We start from the raw sequence: 19175 nt of genomic DNA on the forward strand, positions 1-19175 counted from the left end.
TACAAAAACTATAGACTGTAAGTTGAATTTTCTTTATTTAATTTAAATACATATAGCAGGGATTTAGTACAAATGAAAATTTGCTTTATAATTTTGGAAAAATAAGAATATTGTGTATATTATGCCTCATTTTAAATAGATGCTGATATTGATTAGTTTGTGCCAAAATTAAATAAATACTCTTTTGTAGTATGATGCATACATTGGTTTTCTTTCTTCATCTTATGTAATGAAAGCTTGAGCAGGAATTGGAACAGTCCCGGAAAAAGTTGAATGAATCAGAAAGCAGTAGAGAAGCTCTTTTGCATCAGGTAACTGCTTTGGTGTGGTGAAAATCCTGAAGTTTTCATACTAAGCTGTTTCTGAGTCTTTTTGCTTAAACTTCCATTCTTATACTCTGATAACATTGTTTTGGGAAGGGAAGAAGGAGATACAGAAAGACGCGTTTAAGAGTGTAAAAATACTTGGACTAGGCTCTCATTATACTTTTTCTTCTTTCCCAACTTTCATGTATAGATGTTCATATATGGTAATTGTAGTAGTGGTAGTAGTTATGGTACTACTTAAGTACATAAACACATTATTTGTAACTGCCCTTCATAATGTGCTTTTGAACAACTTCTTTATTGGTAATTATTCTTATGCAAAGCGCATGCTATAACTGGTGAACTCAGATAAACCAGTGACCTAGAAGTATTTGCTGTATTGTATAAAGTATTTATATATAAATAATTTATTTATATATAAATATTTTTATATAACTATATTAAAAAATATATAGAACCCGAACACCTAAAAAGTATCTAAAGTGTGCTCTAAACAATACCTGTTGATGCACATATGATTAAATCTAGAAGTTCCAAGAACCTGGATTGTAGCTTTAAAAAAGTGTACTTTCTCCTAAACGTTTCTAATCCTTCGTTCTTTCAGAGGAGCTGGGGAAAAAATGGGAATAAATAGGGAGGGGGTAACCGGCATACTTATCCGTTAGTGTTACTCATTTGACTTGTGTATCTAGCAGAAGTTTAAGTTGGCTATATTACTGTTTTGAATTTAACTCACTGTGCACGGAATATAGTGCTATATCACACGTGGGTAATATGAGTTAGAGATATTTTCCTGCAGTCCATTTTTAGCATGTTATATTTCCTCCATTTTCTTGTACACAATGTCATCTTTGTAAGTGTTAGACTGTATATGGTAGAATGGAAAAATGTGAAAAGCCCCAGTGTTTCTTAAGAATAAGTACATTGTGTTTTTAATTAATAGAATTTAAATAACATACATTGCTTATTAAATTTGTACAAATAATTTCACTACCAATGTAAGAAGACAATTACAACATATAAAATGGTAGTATTTTATGATTTTGTCTATGATTTTGTTTGGTCTAGAGGAATTAATGCTTATCCATGGTCAAAGGAAATAAAAATATTTCCTTTAGTTTTGAATAATCACTTTGTGGCCTATAACTAGGAAGTAATTTGTCTTTTTGTTTACCATTTGCAGTACTCTTGAGATTTATATATAAATATTACTTGGGTGTAGTTTTTGGTTTTTGTAGTGCTTAATAAAAGTATGCTGTTTACTCTTTTTGTTTTTTGTCAAACATTTGATACTTGTACACGTATTTTAGATTGAGGATCTCCATTCCAAACTTTTGAGAGCAGAAGAAGACCGTGTAGAGTTGCAACATCAAATTTCACATGTTGCTACTCGCCGCCAGAGCTTCCAGGAGGTAGAAGATGATGACAGGAGAATTAGAACAGGTACAACTCTCAAATTTTGCACTAGAGGCCTACAAATTAGTTAGCGTAGACATTAATTCTGTCTTTGAGCTTCAGTTTAATTCTTCTATTGTTTCAACAAAACCAGACATTTAACGCCTCAGCTTTTAAGTTAATAAGTACTGGCACCTGAATATTAACAAATAATTAGCAATCAGAGTTAAAATTTAGGATAAAATACCGTGATTTTCATGTTTAAAGCAGGTGAAGATCATTAGAGAATTTCACTGAAGTGGATAGTGTTTTTATAGAAGACAAAAAATTGGCATATTTTTAAATAATAATTTTCCTGAAATTTTACATTTCAGTCTGTTTGCAGTTTAAACTGTGCCATCTTGAAAATTATTTACATAGCTGGTTAATAAGACTGATGGATTTCTGGTAGAATTTTGACGGGATAACAACATGTTCCAGAGAGGTTAAGAAAATTTTCCAGTATGATGCAGTCAGGGCTTCTGTTTTCAGTATGTTAGAATTCTGGAGATGGAACAATTATATTTAGAAGTAAAATATTTTAAACAATTTCAAGATGTAATTGCATATTAAATTACCACTTTAGCAAGGCCTTTGGTACATTGTTAGTTATCTATCTGTATTTAAACTTTTCAACCATAATCAAAAAGGAATTAGAGAAAGTCTTTATCTTTCTCCTTATTAACATAGAAATGTATTACTCAAGATAATAAAGGAATAGTGACTCCAAGTCCAGTGTCTCGGTGAATGTTTAATTGGTTTGGTTAATGACTTCTTTTTATATTTTCATACAATTATCTTGGTTATTAAACTCGGACTCTGACTCCCTGTTTTATAAATCTCATATAGAGCACTGGAAAATAGCTAGATTTTGTACATGGCTTAGCTTCAGAAATCTAACACAAAGTAGTCATTTTTAATAGTTTTTCTCCAGTCATATTAATGTATCTGATTAAAAGGTAATTTATTTGAAACAATATGCCTTTCCTATTAATGAAAGTATATTTTAATTTTTCCATTTGTTTTATAATTATAAATCAAAACTGTTGTAAAAATACAAAGAAAATTTAAAAAAATGTACTGGAGGTATAAAAATGTACATATATGTATTTCTGTAATTTATGCAGTTGTGTTTCTCCATACTGTGTTATTTCTGTATCTTCAAAGATGAATGGAAAGGATACAAATGGGGATTTTCCTTGCCTCTAGTAGTTTTTGACTAAACACCTTGAATTCCTGGTTGAGGAAATTTGCAGCTTGCTCACATCAAGAACTTTTATCATGGTTGTAGGATTCAGACATAAAATTCACAGATAGTGTGACTTCCAAATAAGGAGGTATTATTCTGGTGGGATAAAATCTTGGCCTTGATGTTTGTGGCCAAATTTCATTTACACCAGAATTTCCCTATAGCTTCTCTCCTATTTTATTTTATTGGGTGAGTTGTTTTTTTAAAAATAAGAAAAAAGAGAACACCTCTCTCTCCCCCCCTAAAATGATTGGATAAACAAAAATACTGTTTCATTTAGGAAGAGTTTATAATATAGGTATAGCCATTTTTCACAGATACTTTGATCAAAATTGATAGTTGTAGAATAGTCTCAAGTAGAGAAGAAAATTGCAAGAAGATAAATAAGAAAAAGATAATTTGCCACAAGTTGGTATTTCTACTGGGCCTGTTGTTCTGTTCTCACTGTTTTATAGTAGTTGAGAGACATGAGAGAGAGAAGCAAGAACTGGAGAAACATATTTTGGAGCTTAAAGCAAAGCTGAATCATAATGCTGTAATGTCAGAGGTAGAAGAACTAAAGAGATGCATAGAGCGTAAGGACAAGGAGAAAGCACAGCTTGTGATGCACATACAGGTAAGTTGTATGTTTATTGTTTGGTATGGTTTGGGTTTTTTTTAACAATTTCCCATGTATTTAAAGTAGAGGATATGCCAGATTAGGGAGTAACCTTTAAAACTAAGAGCAACTGTCTTACTCTTTTAGTTTATTCTATAAATAACTTTGAAAAGTGGTCTGAGTTTGCAGAAGTTTTTCTCTCCCATCTTGTTCATGAACCAAAAATGGTGTTTGCTATTGCCCACGAATTCATGGTTTGGGTTACTTCTTTCCCATGTGCAAAGAAAAGGTGATCTGATTTGTTTAGCAGTTACCATCAATAATGGTTTATGGATAGATGTCATAACTGCTCTTTTGTTAACAATTAGTTGCAATATAATAATTATTATATTCATTAAGATTAGCATTCTTATTTTTGGTAAACACATACTGTTTAAAGTGATTCTCTGTGAAAAGAATAGCAGCAGTCTCTGACATTTTAGTCAGAATTTTAGTCTGAATTTTAGTTAGACTTTTACCTTGAACACAGATTGAGATATAAAGAGGCAGTAACCTTTTTATTTAAGACAGATTTCTGTGTTTTGTATCTTCTCTAGATTTGTCATTGGTAGTAAGATACCTAACTGTAACTGTTTTCTTCTGTCTTCCATGACTGCCAGGAGAAATGAGGATATTTTCAAAACCCTCTGTGGGATTTCAGTAGTCAAGTACTTCACGTTTGTTGTACTTGTATTGGGGCATTTGGTAGTCCAGGGATTTTGTATTTTGCCTTTATTTTTTGAATGAAGGTACTTTTCTTTGAAATGGTGTTATGTCACTTTGGAAAAATAGGAATTATTGTTTTCTTGCATTTTCATAGATTTACAGGACTATACTGTTCAGTTTATTTCTGCTGCTGTTTTCCCTTGTCAACTTCTGTGCTGATTTAAATCAAACTAATACATCAAATTACATTTGGAAAAAAGCGAAGTCTCAAAATGAGTTCCTACATGCTTTATGAAAATTGGTCATGGAACAGCTTTAAAAAGGACCTAGAGTGCTCCTATAGAGGATAAGGCAAGCAGAACTCATTTGCTGATGCCTATCAGCATGTGTTCTAGCTGGCCAATACAACTCCAGGGTAACCTGTTTTAATGTGGATAAGATCTTCATCAATCAAAAAAAAAACATGCTGGTTTTTTGTTTTGTGGAGCCTGAGCAATTGGTGGCAAGAGTTAATGGGATAAAAACCCGTAGAAAACCGATTTTTTTAAACTTCTGCTTGTAGAACATGCTTTCTTGATGGTGAGAATGATGTTCTAATACTAATTTCCTGCTCTCTGAAAATACTGATGGAAGAGTGCTCAGCTGGGGTCATTGTCATTGCTCTGAGTTAGAAATTTTTCACTTCCCCGATTATCTCACCAGAAAATACTTTGTGCTTCTTATCTGCTTCCCACTGCATTCTCCTACAGAGGCAGTAACAGGAAAATAGCTAGTGTGTTTTCCTTTTAATGAGACATCAAGGAATGCAAGGATGTGAATTTCTAAACTTGTGTACTAACAAAGCAGTTTGTCAAGCCTGTTCTAACAGCTGCTCCTATCAGATAGTCTGATTCCCAGTTGGAAGTGACCAGTCACGTTTGGCTTGAGCATAATTTATCTTTGGCTAGTGGGGAGGGTGTAACTGCATTTGCCTCTGGTGTACATGTGATATTAGAAATTTCTTTTGATTTATTTAAATGTTATTGTTTTCAACAATTTGAGTTATGTATGTTATACATTTAATCCCTGACAGTTGCCATAATCTCACAATCTGATGTTGAATAGAGAAGGTGAAAAAGATTATAATCACATTCTTAAACTCTTGTTTGGAAGTAAAATTAATTTAAAAAAATATTAATTATTTAGAGTTAAAATTAATTTTTAAATTTAATAGAGAAAAGTTTGATGTCAGTTGCTATAGTTTCCCTGAGGATGCTTCTGTAAGATGTTGCAAATGTATGCATCTATCTTAAATATATTTTTCTGCATTGAACTATATAGATACGGGATTGTTATGGCTAAGAATTAAAGTACACAAATTATAAAGATGCAAAACCCTAGTTTCTCCATAAGTATTTTTAGCCTCTTACGTTTGTGAAATTGTTTGATTTACTAATTACTTCTCATTCTAATTACATCAAAGTAATCTTACAGTATTGATCCGTAGAGTGTAACAGCAGAAACTTTGTTAAAATATTTTAAATTTTCTTAGGGAAAGTTATTGAACTTTGTTTATTTTGTTTATTTAAGATAAGAATTCTTCAGTAACATAAGTCTTTCAGTCTTACGAAGATACCAGCCTGTATTACCATGTCAATGGAGTTAAAATGCTGAAATAGTGCTAGAGATATATCTAAAATATACAGATGCTTTTCACTTTGATAAAGTTTCTATCTAAAATCACATATCAACCTGAACAACAACAAAAAATTGTTTTATACAGACTAGTATCTGTCAGAATGAGTAGCAGTTCAAACGTTGGAAAAATATGGAGAAGACCTCACTTTAAGGAATTGATTTTGCACCATACACCTTTTACTGAATGAATACGATTATTCACTGATTGAAGTTTTGCATCTCCAATTACTCAATTCACAGAACTTATGCTTCCATAAAAAATCTAAACCTTCTTGATTAATACTTCTTGATGGTTAGATACAATATGATTGGCAAGAAATGCAGATCAGGTTGTAATGAATAAATTGCTATTTGAGGTCTGCATTCAGGAAAAATTAGTGAGAGAAATAATTTGGATAGCATTGTTGGAAAGCAAGCGAGATGGTGACTGCACTTTGAGATAGAGGGGAGAAAAATCCATATAGATCTACTCTAGGTGACTAATGTAATTAGTACAGTGGGGTGGAATGTGGCTTTCTTGTTTTCTTACCGGTATAGAATGTTTGCACCTAACAGTGGTGTAAGGCATTAGTTCTCTATATTGTAGCAAATGGGTGAGCCTCACGTGCATTTTAAATGTTCACAAAAGTTTTAAGGAGTGTTGCGCTGAATACACCACGTGTTTTCTGTACCTAGAATGCATTTTGGTTTGCAGTTTGTGGTGATTTTATTTTTAAATTAGATGTTGAAAATGCAGGTTGAAAGTATGATACCTGCAGTCAAGCTGAGGGCTGGAACTCCAAACTACAGGAGTTACTGGAACGGTGACAGTGGCACATTTAGTGCCTGTGGTGATTACACTTCAGATATATAACTAGGCTCTTAAATGGAAAATATTGGCCTCTTTCTCTGCCTCCAGTTTCTTACCAAAGATGAAAGCTAGATTATATATGAGGATTTTGGATATGTAGAAAACTAGATGCAGAAGTGTTTTACTGGGAGCATATGATGCCTCTGTTTTTGAGTATGTTGGTCACCTCTGTTCTGTGTCGTCTCTAGCCAGAGCCCGTCAATTGCAGTGTCTGCAGTGATGCTGTACTCTGAGGGCTGATACAAACTTTAATCAGTTTTGAAAATAATACTTGCATTCAGATCTCTAGAGAGTTAATATATCACTGAATTTCACTGAATTCAGTTTGAATTCAGTGATACAAACTTTAATCAGTTTTGAAAATAATACTTGCATTCAGATCTCTAGAGAGTTAATATGCTGTATCTCAGGATTTAGTAACTAATCTTAATGACATTTTCAAGTGTTCCATGAACACATCTCGCTTTTATAAAGATCTTCAGATGTTAGACAGAAGGAGAGTATTTGATGTTATGTTGATGGTTAATGAGTTGACATAAGTATTCTAAGAACTTTCCCTTGGTTCTGTTAGCATTGAAATTATGAAAATGCAGCAATAAAATTAATCTGGTTAGAAAAATTGGGACCCAGAAGTGTCTCATGTATAGACAATGTGCCCCAGTCAGGATTTTCTATAGTAACTGCAATACAAAACCCGCTAACTGTTGCTGTTCTATGCATGCATATATGTATATGCAATGCATTTTAAAAATTAACTGTTCTGAATATCCTGGGTTCCTTCTGTCAGGAGAACCTCTGTGCTGCTGTAATGCATGTCACAGAGTATCATCATGCTTCTATTGCATCCCGAGCGGCTCACTGAGTTCTCTGTGTGACTGACCTTCAGCTACCAAAGACGCCAGGCGCTGCTTTGAATCTGGAGTCTTAATCTATAAAGGCAGCATTTCTTATCTTCATAGAACTTCTTTTTTAATCACAAGTGTTTAAGTAATTTGCTACTTGGAAGAGAAACTCAGATGTCCAAGGAAGGTGATTTCTTTTAAAATTTTTTTCCTAATCTCCTGACATTGCTTGTCCTTTCTCTTAGATTATCTCACTCTTGTTTACTAGTCCCAATTTAGAAGGAGAAAATTGGATTAAAAAAAAACCAAATGAACCCAAACTGCCACATCTCTTTATCCCTGTCTTGTAGAAATCCTTAAAATATTTACATTCTTAATTACCTAGAAGGGTAATTTCAAGATAGGCATGTGAAAATTAGACGACAACTTCAAACATTAACTTTAAACATGTTCCCAAAGCAAAGATGGAGGCAGATCTGTGATAATTCTGACTTTTTTAGCGCTAGCAGGGCTCTGGCACTATAAATCCAAACCCTGGAGCTGGATTAAGGTGTAGTCTGTGGTAAGGACTGATGTTTCTCTTTTGACCAGTTCCCTCAAATCCCACAGCTCTGGAGGCTGAGAGCAAATTTAGATTTGTTGTGTTAGGTTTTTAATTTATTTTCCTTCCAGTGGCACTTCCTTTATCTTCTGTGTGCTGTGGCATCCTGATGAAGGGCAGCTCCTTTCCCACGGGTAACACAGTATTTCACCCTCAATGGTAATGAAAAAAATCCAACCAACCAACCTCCCAAACAAACCAACAAAAAAAATAAATCATGAAACCCCAGTGGTACAACACTTGATTATAATATCAGAATAGGTCCTCATGGTGTCTGACCCAGTCCCTGTCTGATTTCTAGCCTGTGCTGAAGTTGTATTTAGTCCTGCTCTGGCCACAGCTGCAGCAGGATCTGCATACAAACAGCTTTACAAAGGGAACAGACAAGCTGTGTGGCTTCCATTAATGGTAACATTTTATGATGTATTGTCTGCATGCATGTTTAATGCCCTTTGCAATGGAGATTCTCTGGCTGAGAAGGAAAATGAGGACTAAAAGACTGGAGGGAAACTGAGGATTGAGAATCCTACAGATGTCTGTATACAAATGATCTAAAACATGATGGGGAAACGGGTACCTACTAACTCCAGGTGCTAGTATTTTAATATTCAAGACTGACATATCTGCAAGTATAAACATTCTATGCAGGATACTTTGTTATTTTAAGAGAAAATAGCTGGCTTTCAAGACAAGATCTTGAACAGGCTTATGAACAATTGGCACACAGTGTTTTCGTTTTTAAATTTTTATATATTAAATCTAATGTTTTTTGAAAATACGCCAAAATTGAAAAGTGCGATGCTGTGCACTTAGCTACATTATCTGTTATTTTTAGTTGTAAAGATTGTTTAGAAAGAAATTAAAAGCTTAAGTTTATAAGATCATCATTGTGAAATGAAACCGCAAGGTCATACTTTCACAGCTCACCACTGCCAAGTACAATGTTTTTCCAATGACACCAGTAATTTGCATAATTATTTTTTATTATCAAAACAATCTTAATTCTCATAAAATCAAAATTAGGCATTAAAATATGTAGTAATGTAACTTGCTTTATGTTTTGTATTAACTATTTACTACCTGCTGATAGTATGGTTCCACAAAAACTAGTACATCTTCTGATTCATGTTTGTCTGAAGGGGGTATCGTATTTAGCAAGGGATGCTCTACTGACCCTGTTGATTGATATTTCAAATCATTACATGAAAACTGCGTCCTTTAAGATAGTTCTGATGAACTCTAGATGTTCATTGTTGTAAAGGGTTATCAGCAGCAATGTTGACATGTGCAGGCACATAATGACAAATGGCAAAGACACTACTTGCCTGTAACTGTTCTGTTAGAAATATTATTTTAAAAATTGCAAACAATCAGTCATCTTCCTACATTTTTGTCATAATGCCTAGAAATTGGGATTGTGTGTTGGGATTTTCCAAGGAACCAATCTTTGTTTTTATAGGAACTTAAGCTCTGTACGTGGACAGTGAGGTTTGAGGTGTGCTTTTACAGCTACTGAAGCAAAAAAAATATCTTTAACAAATAGTGTTTGTGTATGTCTGTTCCCCTTGTGTGGATGTATGTATATGCCATACCTGGAAAGAGGCTTTCTTCTTTCTGGGAGACCTCTCTCTGTGTGTATAGATGATATAGATATGATTTCATACCAAATTTTTTGCTTTCTTATTTTTGTGACAGCCCATGTCTGAAAAGTTGCTTTCTTAATGTTTTAAATACCAGTAGGGCGTGCCCTTAAAGATCAAACAGAATTTTGACAACTGCATACGTGCTCACATACAGATATGTTTATCATATGTCAAACAGGAATTCAAAAGTACAGGTCAGTACATTTGGGACCCCTGCTATGATACTATAAAAACAAAGAGTGTGGAAACCCACTGTTTCTCTATTCCCTTGCTTTACTGGGAAAGCTGCATGAAATGTTGATATGCTGTGCTGCTGTTTTCCAGCTGACTTCAACAGGTTTAGGTTTGTGCTTGCTTAACTTTGCTAAGCAAAGCACAAACTATTTGCAAAGATCTGTTTTATTTTCACAAATTTTAAAATTAAAACATTAAAATTCACATATTGGTACATCCATGTCGAAGTTCATTTTTCCACTTCATGGAAATAGCTCATGATAAATTAGTTGTGCTTCAAGATAAACATCTATAACAAATGTTCCCATTTTTATCATTTTACTGTAACTCAATAGATGGAGATCAGGATTTGCTTCAACATAGTGAAGCGAGTGTTTGCAATTAATTGAACATTGTTTTCTGTGTTTAAGCTTAGACTCATATTTCATTAGAAGTCTGTGGGAACTGTAGCTGTATTAATGAAGTGTGTTCTCTGGGGGAATTATGCATAAATAACTATTTTTAAACAATGCAAAGTTGAGTAGTACATCAATTTAGGCTGACATCCTCTATGGTCTGTCCAGAAAGACATGAAATGGGAAGTGATAATAGTTTGTATAATCAAGTGACTCTGAAAAAATGATGACCCATTTTAGAAAATCTATGGAAGGGTAAATGTAATGTCTGACTGTGTTTTATTCAGCTATTTTTAACTTCTGCTACATTCAGAATTTAAATCCTTACCTTAAAAGTAGTATTGTAATCACTGTTTTCATTTGAAATTAAACTAGTTTTGATAAAATTTTGTTAATTGTAGCTTGCAGTTTTATTGCTTGGTTGTTTTGTCTTATGAGTCAGGATTTTACAAGGTTAGACCTGTCGTTTTGCCTGATGTGCTTGAAAATGCATGTTTAAATAATAGTGAGGAAGAATATATGTGGGTTTTTTCTAATGTATGGAACTGTAAATCTAGAAAGACTTTCCCATTTTCATTTTTCCACCTGTGTAAGATTTACTCCCAACCATTCTGCGGTGTGTTTACCTGTTGCTTTATTATCTGTATCTCAGTTGTGTCTAGAGCAGGAATATTCATCCTACAAGTGAGCAACTGGTTGTCCAATGGATAATCCTATTCCTGTTTTGCATCACAGGTCTGAGTAGCCAGCTGGACTGGTTGTTCTTGTCTGCAGTGTCAGTCAATTCCTGTCTGTGTTTTCTGGCAGTTCCATGGTCTGTCACATGCAAGAGTGCACGTGCAGCCTTCTCTCCAGGACAGCAAAAGCTATCCTGAAAAGACTGGTACAATCTATTGCCTCCCAAGAGGTAATGACCAGGTTTGGAGGGCAAAAAAACCCAAACCATTAAACCCACCAAGAAAAACCCAACCAACAAACCCAAGTCACACCTTCCCCACCCCACATCCCCAACCTTGTGGAAGGACATTTGTCTAAACAGTCATTCTATGTGCATCTCTAAAGCCACTTATTCTTTCCTCAGCATAGTATTTTTCTCTTGTCCCTTCTGAATTGCACCCTGTTTATTTCAGACTACATCTCCAATTTGTTTCACTTGTTCTGAAATCTAATCCTCTTCTCTAAAGCATTTCCATCTCTTGAAGCTTGATAATATCTTTGACTGACTATAGAGCAGGCCTATTAAATTAATCTAAGTCATTAATGAAAATACTGGATGGTATGAAAGCAGTCTAAAAAGGCCTAAAATACAGAATACTAATGTGAAATTCTACGTGATGATCTTAATAAAACTCACTTTTGCTATTGACGTTTCAATAACTGGTTTCTGAATATGCCCTTACAGAAGGCACATGGAGAAATTTTTCCTGACTTGCTTATGAGACTGTCCTGAGAAATATCCAGATGTGAGATAGGCAGGGCTTGTTATTTTTAAAATGTGGGGTTTCAATTTAATTCAGTATTGAAAGGTCAACTAATGCTGACTCTAATATGCTTGCTACGTTTTCAAACATCTTTGCACTTTTTTCTAGAAACATCTAGCAAGCTGCTGTGTTCTCTTTGTATTCATCAGTGCTTTCCAAAATGCCCTTATTCAGCGTGTTGCTTCCATAAAAGCAACTGGCATAAAACTGGGTAACAACTAGCTCATATGCTATAGATTACTTTTGTTGTGGTGAATGCTATTCTTTCTTTGCCAATTTTTTTTTTCTTCTCATCTGTTTATATTCACCTCCTTACATCTTACTGTTTGCTTTATTCTGTATTTTTCTAGTGTGTAACATATGAGAATCCTGGTCAATGATTCCTTCTCAAACTTAAGATATAAATAATAACAAGAACAACCAGAAGAGAAACAAATGCGGAAAGTAAAATGCAGAATAGAGTAGCCATGGATTTTAAACTTTGTGCTGAAGTTGTTTACCATTGCAGAGGGATTCTCTGGGCTAACAGAGCTTTGCCTGCTAGTCAAGAAGGTCTTATGCTATTCATATTTTAGATTGAAATGTGATTTAACATTGCTGTATGTTGTTTGATAAGGTTTCTGTTGTATCTTTAGAGTTGGAATTTTCATATTTTGCTGTGATGATTACAGGTGTTAACATCTGACCTGGAAAACAGGGAGAAGCAGCAGGAAAAAATTCTGGACCAGCTAAAGGAGATACAGAGTTGTTACAAGGCTTGTGAGGATGGACGTAGACAAACTGAACTCCAGTCTGCTGAGTTAGCTCAACAGGTTGAAGATAGCACCAAGGAAGCAGAACGGTACCTCGCCGAATACAAGCATTCAGAGGCACTCAGGCTGGAGACTGAGAAAAAAAGAGAAGATTTGAAGGTGAGAGCACAGGAAACTATCCGCCAATGGAAGCTGAAATGTAAGAAACTGGATCGTGAGGTGGAAAAACAAAATGAAACTATCAACCAACTCATGGACAAGAACAATCAGGTAAGATTGACTGCGCTTTTTTTTCTACCCTTTCCATTTATTTTAAAAATCAGGATGAGGAGTTTATTTATGCAAACTGACTTAAACCACTTTTTGCCTTATGGTCTGGACCAAATTTTCTGGTGAACCACAAAACAGCTAATAGATGGCAATATTAGAGTTCCCCATTCTCTTCTTTAACCAGTATTTATTCCAATTTCTTTACTTAATCAAAGCTTTCTTCCTGTAAAGAAGAAAGTTTCGCTATGAAGGTTGCTTTTACTTAATCTTTTCAGTTAAGAGTTAACATAGCTTATCTTTACTTAATTTTTAAGGAAATCATGTTTTGTTATATTTTGTAAAAAAAAATTCTAATCACAGGAAGTGATAACCCATGTTGAAGTTATGCACTGTCTCATGTAGTGGATGGCGGTCACATCTTTGAGAGTAGGTGTTTGCTTTCACCAGATGTATCAGATTGTTAGCAGACCGAAATGCTATATGGGCTTTTGCACATCTAGCGTATTTCAAATTCCATTTTGCATTTAAGCTTTTCTCAGACTTCAAGGCTTAGTAATGACATCTGTTATTGCCAATAAAGACTACAGGTTCTGAAATATCATTAGGACTGCAACTAAGTTAGGATTTAATATTTGGAGACAGAAAAATAAATATTTTTTGTTTGAGAATATGCAGAGATTTTAGGAAAGTCTGGAGATTTTAGCAAAAAAAGGCACCCTTACCTGCATTTGGGATGAACATGCTGCTAACACCTACCGTGTGGTTCCTGGCTTTTTCCATTCATCTGGATAGACAGTCTGTTTTCCTTATATTTTTGTAAGTTCTTTCTTTTCTTTTTTTTTTTTTTTTTTTATGTTTTTCCTGTATGTTTTGCTTCAATCTCTTCCTTATGTTTTCCAGAACTTTTTATTTGAAAAAATCAATTTGAAATTTGATCGTGTAGCGTTTCTGGGCTTTTCGTTTGTCTTTGTTCAGTGTGGCAAACCACTTATTCCTCTCTTCCTCCTCCTATGAAGTTTCTCAGGAAAAAAAGATTAGGTTTGTTTGGTTTTTGTTTTTTATTTATTAGAATTCCTTGACTTTTTCTAGTCCTGACACTGCTTTAAAGGCAAGCACTCGCATCAGTGCTTATGCTGATCATCCCTTCTTGGAACAGTAGTAGAAACCATCATACTGTTTGTAATGAGTCTGTGGGTCTTTGCATTTTCTAGTTGGTGGTTCGAAAGGTCCCTGCTCTTATAGTAGCTGCTCACCAAGGGGAGATCATGCTTGACCAATCTGTAGCCTTCTATGATGGCATGACTGGCTGGGTAGACAAGGGAAGAGCAGTGGATGTTGTCTACCTCGACTTTAGCAAGGCTTTTGACACTATCTCCCATAACATCCTCATAGTTAAGCTTAGGAAATGTGGGTTAGATGAGAGGACAGTGAGGTGGATTGAGAACTGACTGAATGGCAGAGCTCAGAGGGTTGTGATCAGCGGCACAGAGTCCACTTGGAGTCCCATAACTGGTGGTGTTCCCCAGGGGTCAGTACTGGGTCCAGTCTGTTCTTACCAGTCTGAGGTAAGTGTCACTCCTGAAGAAAATCTCTTTGTTGGAGGATATGTAACATAACAAACTCTGCGTCATTGTGGAGGAGAAAAAATACAAACAATATTTCATGTTCTCAGTACAAAGTTGTAGACAGTTTCCATATGAGGATATAATCAATCTAGATGCAGCATTTGTGATAAGCTTCAGGGAAGTAGATGAACATAATTTAACCAGCTTTGAAATATATAGACAATTAACATCTGAGACAAAACTCTATAAAAATAAATAATAAAGAGGAGACATGGCAGTCTGTTGTCTTTGCTTTCTGTTATAGGACTTCAAAGGGTTGATGGCAAGTTTTCAGAATTGGATTACAATCATAGTTTGCAGTTTTATGAGATATTCCAAATATTTGCAGACAATGGGTGGGATATAGAAAGATTGTTTAGGTTTCATTCTTTTGGAGTTATTGGGCTAACTTGGGTGAAGTCTTGCCTACGTGGTTATCCTTGCTATTGGTTGACAGTAGGGAATGTCTAACATTTTGTGTCTTTTGGAATGTATTTTCTTCTAAGTGTGGAATGTAGAAAACATACACTCAAAGTGAATTACTTAATTTTTTTTTTTTTAAGTTTTACTGGTTTTGTTTAGCCAAATCATGCAACTAGAACTGCAAGACAGTTTGAGGAAGGTTGAAATGCTGATATTTTTTCATTTTTTCATTACCCCACATCCTTGACTTTTTTTTTTGTGGGTTTTTTTTTTTTTTTTTTTTTTTTTTTATTGCTTATTGTTGATGTAATTACAAATTGTTTTTGTGATTTTTAACCTGCGCGCTGTTAACCCTAATTGCCTTTTTGTTCTGGATTATTTCAAGTAATTTTGCTATATCCATAAGTGTGTACTGTTTGTGAAATTAGTGGAAATAGTCTATAAAATGCAGTATAAAATTTATGTGATATATCAGGAAAATCTCTCATTGTCCCTTTATCATTCTTTTTTCCCTGTAGTAGGAGCTGTTTGTGACATAGGATAAATGTATTGTAAATTCCTTCTTATTTAAAAAAAAATGTTAAAAAAATTACATTTTAACTTGAGATAAGTAAGAATCGGGAATGGTGTATGTAACATGAGTTTAATGAAATACAGCGTTTAGTAACACACATGTACTTGCAGTGCATTTTTTTTCCTGTGTTTTAGCTTGTTTTCTAGGATTTTTTTAACCTGAAATATATCAATGTTGGAGAAAAAACCTCCAACCCTTAAGTTCCTTAGGAAAACAGTGCAATTTTTATTAAATGTGGCTGACTCTTATCTTGAAGACGAAGTATTCATTTCTTGGCTTCGATGCATGAGTGAGCAAGGCTTTTAACTGCTATTCATTTATCTACTCTTTTTAGTTTCAAAAATAATTTAAAGTTGATATACTTCATATGTAATATTGTAGAAAATATGCAAAAGAAGTCAGCCTTTGAAATAGGGCTGTAGGTAAGGTGTGTGTGTGACCAATAGTCCTGCCTGTATTCTGCTGCGTTACTTTATCACCTCATTTCCTCCATCTTGCTATTTGGAGGAACCAGCAAAGAAACCCATCTCAATCTGTAAAAAGGGTGAGAAAAGCAGGGGATTAACCAAAACTATCCCTAGTTAGGATGCTTTTAAGAACAGGTATACCTTTGAGATCACAAATGTTCTGTGTCTGAATTTAAAGAAACCCTGAATACATTTGTACTGAGTTCATAACGAGCAAAGATTTTGTATTTTCACAGAATGACTTGTAGTAATTGTTCCTTAAGCATTAGGAATGACTAAGGACGTTGTTCCAACAATTTTTAAAAACTATTTTGCGTCACACTGGTTTTCTTTTTCTTCTTTCCCAGGCCCTCAAAGAAAAGGATGACCTCAGAAGTCAGCTTCTCTCTGCAATACACCAAATAGAAAACCTTCAGAAAGAGCTGAATGAAGTGCTTACAAAGAAAGCCCAGCAGGAAGAACTCCTCCACTGCAAAGAGGTAAAACTGAATGAAATGAAGTCTCATCAGGAATCTCTTGAAGAAGAGATCAAAGAATTTCAAGGTACTGTAAAAAAATTAGAGAATGAATTGAAAAAGCAAGTATTTCTACAAAATCAAATGCAAGCTGAAAAGAAACACTTGGAGACAGAACTTGCAACTAGTAACTTGATCCATAAAAAAGACCAAGAAAAACTCTTAGAAATGCAAGCAGATGTGAAAAACTTAAGCTCTGTACGTGTGGAACTAACAAACAGAATAGCAGAAGAGGAGAAAGTCAAAAAGGAATTACATAAGAGCCTCTCAGATCTCCAGAAACAGCAGAAATCTAAGCATGAAGAGGTAACTTCAGCTAACAGGCAGCTGAAGATGGAAAGAGAAGTTCACCAGCAAGAGTTGGCAGATCTTAGATCAGAGTTACAAAATGTTAAAATCAAACATGAACAGAATGTTCAAGAGCTCATGAAACTCCTTAAACAAGAAAAGGATGATGCAGAGACTCAGCTTAGAATGCTAAAGGTACTTATTACTCAAGAATTCCAATGTCAGACTGCTGTTTTTTTTCCCTATTGACTGATGAAGGTAACAATGCTTGGGATTTAAAATGTTTAACATACATTTTATTGCAGGTCATCATACAGGTTTAAAGTTCAGGGTAAAAAATGGAACAGTAAGAGTTTTAGGTCAAAAGCCTTTCTTTGTTCAAAAGTAGTGAAATATGTATTTCTGTGATCAGAACAGAAGGATATACATGAGGCTGTAATGTTTTAATATTATTTGATGATTTCTTCTTCAATTGTTGTTTTTACAATTATGGCTCTATTAAAAAACTTGAAGTATTTCAGGGATGATGCGTTCTTGTAAACATTTAAATTGCATGATGCAGAAATAATGTCATTGTATCAGAATGTGAATAGTGATAATGTATAGCACTTGTTAAGGTTAATTTTGATGTTTTATTCTATTTCAAAGAGTTTTTAGAATTTCTAACTTCTTCATTTCTCAGAAAAGTGACTGTGGTCATATAGTAAACGATGAAATATGGCAATTTATTAATGAAGAAACAAGTTAATGTCTTTAGTTTACATCATTTGTTCCTGGCTCAAGGCTGTTGCATTGGAAAGAAAACGAGCATCTTAGTGGCTTTAAGTGGTCTGAATAAAATTGAAAAGTTAAGTTGAAGAGGTCTGAACTGCAGAGTTAGCTGTCAGCAGTTGTATAAGCTATACATTGCACTTTTATTGAAGCAACTTTTATTACATGGTTAAATATGTATGTAAGATAGTACTGTGCATGTCCTAATAATAATAATTTGTATATTCATATAAATGGAGGCAGTAGTTTTCCAGATAGGTTGGTAATTTACAACCTATTTTAAGTACCCTTCTGAAGCACTATAAATACACTTCCCACTTCAGGCCCATTAAATTAAAAATTTGCTCGTGTCAAAATTGTACCAATTTAACCATAAAAATCTATAAAATCCTTAATCAAAGTGTGATTCACGATGTGCTTCATCATAAGTAATATAAGCATGTTTATTTTCTTTGTCTTTTCAAAAATATGCAACTAGTTAAAAATGCATGTTTTCTGCATTTTTGCAGATATGAATTGATGTTACTTAGAAAAGGATGGTTAGTTATTTAATATATCATTCATGACATAATAATTGGCAATAATTCTTAAGCACTTGGTAACACAGAAAACCTTTAATGAAGATAGAAATAAAATGTAGATGGTTGTTAGTGGAAGGATCATTAAAAATCAAAATATTTTGACAGCAGTGCTTAACATTGGTGAGTTAAATTGTAATGTGTCTAGCATTCTTTAAATTATCTGTTCAAGTATGTCATGGTTTTTTTCTTTGACAATGACATTGAAATTGAGACTATGCATGTAATATCAAGGGGGAAGGAGGAAAGGGTATTCTGGATGGTAGTAATCAAAAAGTGACTTGATTGTGACTATGTAGGTCAGTCTTACAGCAAGGGCCTTGATAGTGGTACTGATAGTTGTACCTAAACGGAATATTTTAAAAATTCACGTCCTTCTTTCGTTTACAGTGCCATGACTTTCCCAGAATCCTTAATCTACATACATTTTTTGTACAGCTTTGTGTCTCTGAAACAGAGAAGAACTTGAGGGAGATCAATTTTGTAATATATTAGGGTAGGCAACTTTTTTTAGAAGCACACAACATTCTCTTGATTCAAAGACTGTAAATGCAACAAAATAGTGAGAACGTGTCATTGTGCAGGTGATTTGGCTACTTTTTGTCTGAACCCATCATTACGTTGCAATTGGGTTTCACTTTTATGGACACACTTTTCTTACAAATTAAGGTAAATTTTGCATACGTTTTATCAAACTATATTTAAATATTGTGGGTTTGGGGAATTCTAAAAGGCTTTTTTTCACCCTTCTTTTTTTTCAGGCTGGTAGTTTTTTGTACCTAATAATTGTCTTTTACTGTTACAGTAATAATCTTGACCTTACTTATGCTTTAGCCTCATCCAACCTTGGTAACTGCTTTTGGGAAAGAATACACATAACCCTGTCCTAAGGTTGTTA

General features: G+C 34.2%; 1 protein-coding gene across 1 annotated transcript in view; it reads left to right on the forward strand.

Moving 5' to 3' along the window:
- CEP128 (centrosomal protein 128kDa) overlaps positions 1-19175 on the forward strand; it is a 110016-nt gene that overhangs the window by 28989 nt on the left and 61852 nt on the right. Inside the window, exons 9-13 of the mRNA XM_014941668.1 lie at positions 237-311; positions 1637-1769; positions 3465-3625; positions 12707-13057; positions 16473-17123. Coding sequence (XP_014797154.1) covers positions 237-311; positions 1637-1769; positions 3465-3625; positions 12707-13057; positions 16473-17123 — 1371 coding nt within the window. The remainder of the gene's footprint in view (positions 1-236; positions 312-1636; positions 1770-3464; positions 3626-12706; positions 13058-16472; positions 17124-19175) is intronic.

Source organism: Calidris pugnax, unplaced genomic scaffold (genome assembly GCF_001431845.1).
Source record: "Calidris pugnax isolate Ruff unplaced genomic scaffold, ASM143184v1 scaffold56, whole genome shotgun sequence".
Classification (NCBI taxonomy): domain Eukaryota; kingdom Metazoa; phylum Chordata; class Aves; order Charadriiformes; family Scolopacidae; genus Calidris; species Calidris pugnax.